We start from the raw sequence: 8,536 nt of genomic DNA on the forward strand, positions 1-8,536 counted from the left end.
CTGGCGTGAGGTGGTATCTCAGTGTGGTTTTGATTTGGGTTTCCCTGATGATGAGTGATGTTGAGCATCGTTTTATGTGTCTGTAGGCCATCTGGATGTCCTCTTTGGAGAAGTGTCTGTTCATATCTTCTGCCCATTTCTTTTTAAAATACAATAAGTATAACATATGCTCTTGTTTTGAAATTTAAAACGAAAATGAATTAAAAATAGTAAAAAAGCCCCTTATCCAGGTCCTTTGTCTCTTGTCATCCTTGCCCACATTCCCAGTGCACTAGCAAAATCATATCATTAATGGGTCTGAAAAAGATTCTCTTTGTGACCAAACTTTAGTCAATTTCCTGTGAGGTCTCTTCTTGGACCAGGCCTTGACTTTGACCCATTGCTGGGCCTCCGTAGCACAGTTTTAGCAAGAATACTGCCTCTTAGGGCATTTTAGAGAGAACCTTCTGCCCTCGGTATCTGAGCACCCATGATATCTGGCAGTAGTCCTCACCCCCCACACTCAGGATCTGATCACCCTGGCCTCTCTGCAGCAGGGATCTTAAGTGGACTTAACAAGAATTCTCCTAGCCTTGATGTCTCCTCTGAGTAATTTTCCATCCACTGACACCTTCACTCCATTCTACTTGTTGGCTAGGAATCCCCACTTGTTCCTGTTGTATTCAGAACTGAGCTCAATTGTATACTAAGGTCTCTTACCCCTATTACCGGAGTTCCTTACGATTGCTTTAACGTAGCCCACTTCTGGTTTTCTGTAACATGCCCTTAAACTAAACTTTTCTGTGCTTCTATACTCTCCTACCCCCACATTCCTTTAGCTTTCTCCTATGCCATATGTCATAAAGTCACTTGCCCTGTTTAAATCATGCTGCTCTTTGAAGTCTTTCCTTATTCTCCCAGGTGGGAATAACAACTTCCCTTTGGGGTGCTTTTAAGTACTTTGTATATCCATCTATTACAACTTAATCACTTATTTTCACTTTATTTTTTAGTTACATTACGCTGACCATTTTGCTCAGTATCTTTTATCTTTATTATCTTGTTTTGTTTTTACCTAAGGTGCTATTATGCTGTCATGCACTTAGGAGGTAATTAATTATACATTTATTAATCAAATACGTGTTATTACTAGCAGAGGAGCTAGTGTCAGGACAGTAAAAGGAGTTGATAAAAACCAAAACAAGAGCTATTCTCCAACTTTCCCCTCAAATTACCTTTTAAATGTAGTACAACCGAACTAAATATATATGAATTAGGATTGACTTCATTATAATCAGTCAAATGGAGAAAGCCCACACCTTTTAACTGTCCATTATGAGTTTATTTGTGAAGTTCCCAGGGCATCTGCAACATGTCTACAAATATTAGTCCCATTCTGTAATCTTTTTTTAGTCATGGTAGTAAAGAAATGGAGTTGGTATTGGATCGATATGGAAAATGAAGGAACTGAATCTTATTTTAGTCATCATAGTAAAGAAATGGGGTTGATACGGGATTGATATGGAAAATGAAGGAACTGCAATATCTTTGAGTAATAAAATACTTAAAATACACCACAGTTGTCTGTTCAAAGAACCCCTCTTCACTTTGCAGCCATTTCAATTGTTGGAAAGCAGAGTTCAGCTGTTGTCTACGGTCCATCAGATTTTCACCAGACATTGATCAAAGGGGAACCTTATAACCTTCACTAAAAAAAAAAAAAAAAAAAAAAAAAAACACACAAGCAATTCAAATCCACTGCTAGCCTAGGCAGCTGTCTACTTTGCTCTTATGTAAGTGCATTTTCATTGATATAGCTCATAAAAATATCTAAGAAATATGAAAAAAATTAACTTCTAGGTTTATTTTTGCTCTTAAGATTTTTTATCAGTGAATTATTGCAAGCCTTACATTTACCAATTTACTAAAATGAACCAAACACTAATATTTTTCATATATTTAAAAGAACTTTGACTAAGATAGCTGGGAAACTATAAATATAGGACGTAAAAGATCCAAGCCCTTGTCCTACTCTGTCCACTAAATGATGGCATTAAGCAAAATTGTATTTTTTAAAATATCACATAAATAAATTGTTATAGAGAAAAAAGTGGGGGAATCAGTGAGTAATAGGAAAAGCTTTTGGGAGCACTGAGTTAAAAAAAGTTAATAAGCAGTTTTTATTTTGAAGTACAGGACGTCTATCTTTTTTGAGTAAAACTGAGCAAAGAGGTATCACCTTATAGCTATTCTTGCCTATCTTGTCTGAAATCGATATAAGAATTAAGAAAGCTTTATGAAATAACATTGTAAGGACAGGTCTGAATTTGGCTTCTCAGAATCATTAACATTTCTAAGGGCAGGCATAGAAGGCTAGCCATGCCCTACGTGAGGGTCCTGGGCCCCCTCTGTGATTGGTCAATACTCTAAATGTTGTGATTGGCTCCCACCAAAAGTATAGTAATGATTGGATCACTATACCTGTGTCACAATTTCCTGTAACTCCCCCTTCCCAAACTCATAAAAAGCCCTGCCCCACCTTTGTTTGGGGCTCTCAGCATGAATCTACTGCGCTGGTAAAATCTGTGAGCCCGAGCTTAGGCCCGGCCAGCCTGAACTCGTAATAAAGCCCTTTGCTTTTGCACACGTGACTCGGTCTCCCTGGTAGTCTCTGGTTTTTGAGGGCGATATTAGAAACTTGGGTATTACAACATCCAGTGCAAGAGATTTTTAAATTAACTATAAGACTTACACAACTATACAATTTAGTTAACTAATTATTTGTTTAGTCCAACAGAAGGACTTACACAACTATAATATTTATTTATTTATTTACTGATTTATTTAGTGTGAGCAAGGAAGAGGGCTGTCAGAAGGAGAAAGAGAGAGAATCCTGAGCAGGCTCCACACTGACCATGGAGCCTAACATGGGGCTCCATCCCATGACCCTGGGGCCATAACCTGAGCCAAAACCAAGAGTTGGACACTCAACCTACTGAGCCACCCAGGTGCCCTTGTAGTTTTACAGTTATATATATCTTGACTCACTTCCTGACGATAGGATTTTAAAAGAGCTTCAGACTTACCTGTAATAAAAGACAAATTCCCATCTCTGCTGATAGCAGGATTTTCCTTACGACTTTATTGGTATTTAATATACAAGTGATTAAAGTGGTTTTTGTATTCCTTAAATTATACAGTTATTTCAAAAACCTCTTATGCAATTTTCAGAAGCCAAATCTAACCAGTGGAGACAATTTATTTCAGGAGTTACACGTCATTATTTGATCTAATTTAAAAATTATTGCCATTGTTATTTTCATGTTGTCTTTCCCTTGACAGGGCACAGCTAATAAAGTGAACAAACACGTCAATATGTCATTTTTTTAGGTTTAAATGTTTATATTAAGGGTTCATGTTTTCCTGCACCGTCATCTGTTTGTTTGGGTTAGGACAGCAATTGGCTAGCCTGAGCACACATAGGAAGCTCCTGGAGGGCCGGCTGGAGTTCACATTGCTGGGCCCACTCCAGTTTCCTACTCAGGAAATCTAGGATAGAGCTGATCTGCATTTCTATCAAGTTCCCAAGGGCTGCTGATGCTGCTGATGCAGTTACCACACTTTAAACACCACCGCTTTTGCAGCTCCACATTTATCAGACACACACTGGGTTTTCCTGTTGCTCTGAGGCTCTTCAGCCAGGCCCCAATTGGGAGTCTTAAAGGAGTAAAAGAGTTATCCCAACCGTCTCCAAAATAAGACACCTTTTGGGGCACGTGGGTGCCTCAGTCGGTTAAGTGGTCAACTTCAGCTCAGGTCATGATCTCATGGTTGGTGGGTTCGAGCCCTGCGTCGGGTCTCTCTCTCAAAAATAAATAAAAACATTAAAAAGATAAGGCACCTTTGTATTGATTCCTAAATTCTGCTGCCACAATCTCATTTCCTCCTTTTTTTAATGCTAATTTATTTTTGAGAGAGACCCACAGAGCAAAAGTGGGGGAGGGGCAGAGAGAGAGCAAGACACAGAATCTGAAACAGGCTCCAGGCTCTGAGCTGTCAGCACAAAGCCCAATATGGGGCTCCAACTCACAAATGGTGAGATCATGACCAGAACTGATGTTGAACGTTTAAACCAACTGAGCCCTCAAGTGCCCCATCATTTCCTAAGGATCAATAGACTTTTCCCCTTCTTTAATACTCTCCACTGTCTGCTTAGAACATGTAGGTCATTAGTCTCAACACGCAGTCCACACTGTGGATTTTTCCCCTCAAATCACTGCTTCCTACTTTCCACATAACCCATTCCCTCTCTTACATGATATCCTTGCAGTATGTTGGCTCTTTCCTGGCCTCATTTGCCTCTCTACCTAGTTGGACTCTACTGTTGGCCTGTATGAATATATAGCTTACATTCATTCTTTTGTTCATTCACTCCATAGCATTTGTTAAAGGATACGACAAAAATTCTTCATTCATACACTTACACTATAATGGGGAGGATATAAGAAAACACTTAACTAAATATGATACAAAAAAGGGATGCGTCCACTGAAGACAATAATATAAGGTAATGGGTAAGAAAGTGACTGGAAATCAAATGTATCTTAGCCTCTGTGGAATCATTTTTCTGAGAAGGAAACATAAAGCTGAATTGAAATGTTGTGATGGAGAAAACAATGCAGAGAATGTAGAAAAGAGCATTTCAGGTGGAGGAAACATCAATTCAAGGGCAGAAGGAAGTCCAGGGTGGTTGGAGGAGTCGCAAGGGAAAATGGTTGAGGAGTTCAAGTTGGGGGAGGGGAAACGACATTGTTCACACTCCTTTTGTAACCATGTGCTTCTCTCACACACAGCTGGTAAACAGACTAGGAGACTAGGATAGATATATCCTAGTGGAAGCTGTCCTCTAGCCAATAGGAGTTAAAATATCAACAACATTATTTCAGGAGTATTCAGAGCCTCAAATCCTCTCCTTGTCTCAGCTCAGTAAATGGCTGCCACGTCTGTTCTCACCCCAGCAGAAGTCTGGGGCTTTACTCTCCGGAGAGGTCTCTGATCTACGGATGCCAGGCACATATCCAAACCGCTAACTCCTAACCCCCAGCCTAATACTAGCTGTAACGCCAGGACAGGTCCCTGAACTAGAGGGTATTAGGTGTATACCCTCAACTTCACCTAGATAGGAGAAAGCAGCTTTCCAAACACATGGTAAGAAAGGCTGAGAAGCCTACTTAAACCCAGAGAAAACCCCAAATATTTAAGAATTGGTAGTACTTCTGAAAATGGATGTGAATGTAGGGTTAAAGACAGAAGGACCAATTGAATATCTATTTAAAGAGTATTTAGAGCCCTCACCGTCCCCCCGCATATATCAACACCATTTGAGTGAGGAGAAACTGATGACTAATATCAGAATCTAATCATTGGAGTTGGCTATGTTGAAATGCACAGTGAATTGTACACAGTTCTTATTTCAGAATGCAGATAAGTCACATTAATGCCCTTTGTCTTCTTCATAAATGGTGACTTTAATAAAGAACCACTCTAAGTTTTGATATATTGTAGTTTTGGAAAGGGCAATCCCTTCCGGATGAGTAAAGTCAAAATTCTGAGTGAAAAGAGGGCAAAATCAGATCAGAAGTATGGCTTACAATATTATTTTACAAGAACAATATTCTCTAACAGCAGTGATTCCAATAAAATTGACAAAACAACTTCCAGCAAAATAATGACTAGCATATACATCAAGCATACATGTATGTACACACGCACACACACACACACCCCTTTAAACAATATGAAACAATTATAAAACAGAAATTAGCCTGAAGCAAGAGTTGTATGCTTTCAACAAACCCCTCAAGATAAGCATCACATTTATTGTACCTGATAATTTGAATTATGTTTTAATCTTTGTATCATTAGCCTCCAGGTAAATCTAAGAACATCTGAACTGAAAGGAACTTATTAGCCAGGTTTCTTTTCAAGTAAAGAACATAAGTCTATGTTTACCATTTCGCTTTTACAGATATTAAAATTTGCCACCGTGTAAACTGAAATTTGTTAAATATGCTCACCAATGCAATTGTTTTCAGTATATAGGGCTAAACCAGTCTTACAAGAAATGCCACCTGAGTTTTTAAAATATTCTGATATGACTATTGTATAAGTATAAGACCTTCTTTCCTTTATACTGCAAAACTTCTGGGATCTCACTTAGGAAAGGGCTCTATGCCCTTCTCACCATCCCATATACCGATAGCATTACCTGTCTGCATCCACTGTCACATCGTGAACCCCTCTTTGGATGACATCCCTGGAAGTTGCCGTGTCTGGGATTCGGTTCAGACTTCTAGTATAAAGGTTGAGCCCTCCATCTGTCATGTACCTGAAAATAAATGTGTAATTAATCAACAGAAAATTAAATGATCTCATCCGTATAATTTAGCTTAATAAAAAGTATTCACAATTTTCAATAATTATGCAAATGTGCCCTATCACAGTTTTTTCTATATAATCATTTTACTCACCAGGAAAAGTTAGAGCGTCTTTTCAAATTTATTAGGAAATCAATCTTACTACAACAAATAACTAGTCTATGTAAAACCTTCATTTTTCCCCCTTTGGTTATCAAAAATTTAAGAAAGCTTGAAGATAACATAACTCTTAGCAAAATATGAGCAAGACCATTTCATTTTGTAAATCTCATTTTTTGAAGCATTGAAGGTCAAAGAAGTAAAGTAATATTACTAAACTTAAGTTTTGATTAATTTATTTCATAAGTAAAATGTATACGGCCAATTGGCCCCTATAAAATAATAGCCAAGATGCACTAAATGTTTAAAATGTTGCCATTAACTGTTCAAAATAGTTTATATGTGATAATGTTATTATCACCACATTAGAGATAAAGAAAATGACTAAGCATGAAAAGATAAATCACACAATGTTACTCAACCAGTCATAGCAGAATTAAGAAAGAAGTCTAGGAGTGATCTTAACCATCATATATTACTATCTGAACTCGAGGGCCATGCTGCCTCGCTTCTTATCTTTGAGAAATACTTCCTTGCCATCATGGGACCATCACCACTGCACAGGGATGGTAGACCCAAATAGTCAAGTTACTAACAGTCATCTTGCTTCCTTGGCTATGGAGGATTAGAACACAGTGTTTAAAAATTTTTTATGTCTTTTATTTAGTTTTGAGAGACAGAGAGACAGTGCGAGCAGGGGAGGGTCAGAGAGAGAGAGAGGGAGACTGAGCTAGCTGTCAGCACAGAGCCTGACGTGGGGCTCGAACCCATGAACAGTGAGATCATGACCTGAGCCGAAGCCAGACACTTAATCGACTGAGCCACTCACCCCTAGAATGCATTGTTTAATCTCCTAGCTTATGCTGAGCTATATTAAATTTTTCTTTCTTGAGAACTTGGCTTAAAAGACAGCTCATCAGTCTTTCTATGTGAACAGAGGTGACGGTCATGAAAACTCAGGAGATGTTATTTATTGCCACAAGATGTAAGGTGCCACAGAGAACGCTGGGCAGCAAAGTAAAAACAATGGCACAGATGCACAAAAGAAAGCAGACACTTGGCCACGTGGTTTTAACTTGTCTTGGGTTCTAGGACATATCCTTCTTTATAATTGTGTTCCCAATTTGCTTAAATTTTTGAGTTGATTTTACTTTTCGGAATAAACAATATTTAATCATGGCCGTATTGAAGACTGACCAAATAGTTGAAGCTAGGATTATGAAACTGGCTAATTACTTCCATGATTAGTGAATTCTACCCTTACTAGTTGAAGGGCCTTGAACAAGTTTCTTAACCTCAATTTCTCCCTCTGAATTTGGGAATAATAAAATCTGCAGATAGACTTTAAGAATATTAAAGGAAGAATACTCAAAGCTCTTAATATGAGAACCCTATAACAAGTAGCTACTTGTGATTCACAAAGTCTCTCCCACATATTTTGAAAAGAAAATATATGCATTTTATTTACAAAACAACACTAAGCCATTCCATATTATCCTTATAAGGTAATATATGTAGTAAGGTAAAAGTATTTAGTGGCAAATATTTTTCTCAGTCACTCTCCTTTTGAAATGTGTTTCAAAATTTTTTTGTTATGTTTTTCTATTTATTTTTGAGAGACAGAGAGAGACAGCACAAGTAGGGAAGGAGCAGAGAGAGGGGGAGATACAGAACCTGAAGCAGCTCCAGGCTCTGAGCTAGCTGTCAGCACAGAGCCCAATGCGGGGCTCAAACCCACGAACAGTGAAATCATGACCTGAGCTGAAGCTGGTTGCTTAACCAACTGAACCACCCAGGTGGCCCTTGAAATGTGTTTTAAAAGCTTGAGGGAAGGGATACATGGGTAGCTCAGTTGATTAAACAGCCAACTCTTGATTTTGGCAGAGGTCATGATCTCACCATCATGAAACTGAGCCTGTATCAAGCCCCACATCAGGTTCCTCATTGGGCTCTGCACTGTATTTGGAGCTTGTTTAAGATTCTCTCTCTCTCTCTCTCTCTCTCTCTCTCTCTCTCTCTCT

The 8,536-nt window shown here is 38.5% G+C and overlaps 1 protein-coding gene across 1 annotated transcript in view; it reads right to left on the reverse strand.

Annotated features, from left to right (window-relative positions):
• NAV3 (neuron navigator 3) overlaps nt 1-8,536 on the reverse strand; it is an 821,156-nt gene that overhangs the window by 145,726 nt on the left and 666,894 nt on the right. The window contains exon 13 of the mRNA XM_029954939.1: nt 6,248-6,367. Coding sequence (XP_029810799.1) covers nt 6,248-6,367 — 120 coding nt within the window. The remainder of the gene's footprint in view (nt 1-6,247; nt 6,368-8,536) is intronic.

This window comes from Suricata suricatta, chromosome 10 (genome assembly GCF_006229205.1).
Source record: "Suricata suricatta isolate VVHF042 chromosome 10, meerkat_22Aug2017_6uvM2_HiC, whole genome shotgun sequence".
Taxonomy (NCBI): Eukaryota; Metazoa; Chordata; class Mammalia; order Carnivora; family Herpestidae; genus Suricata; species Suricata suricatta.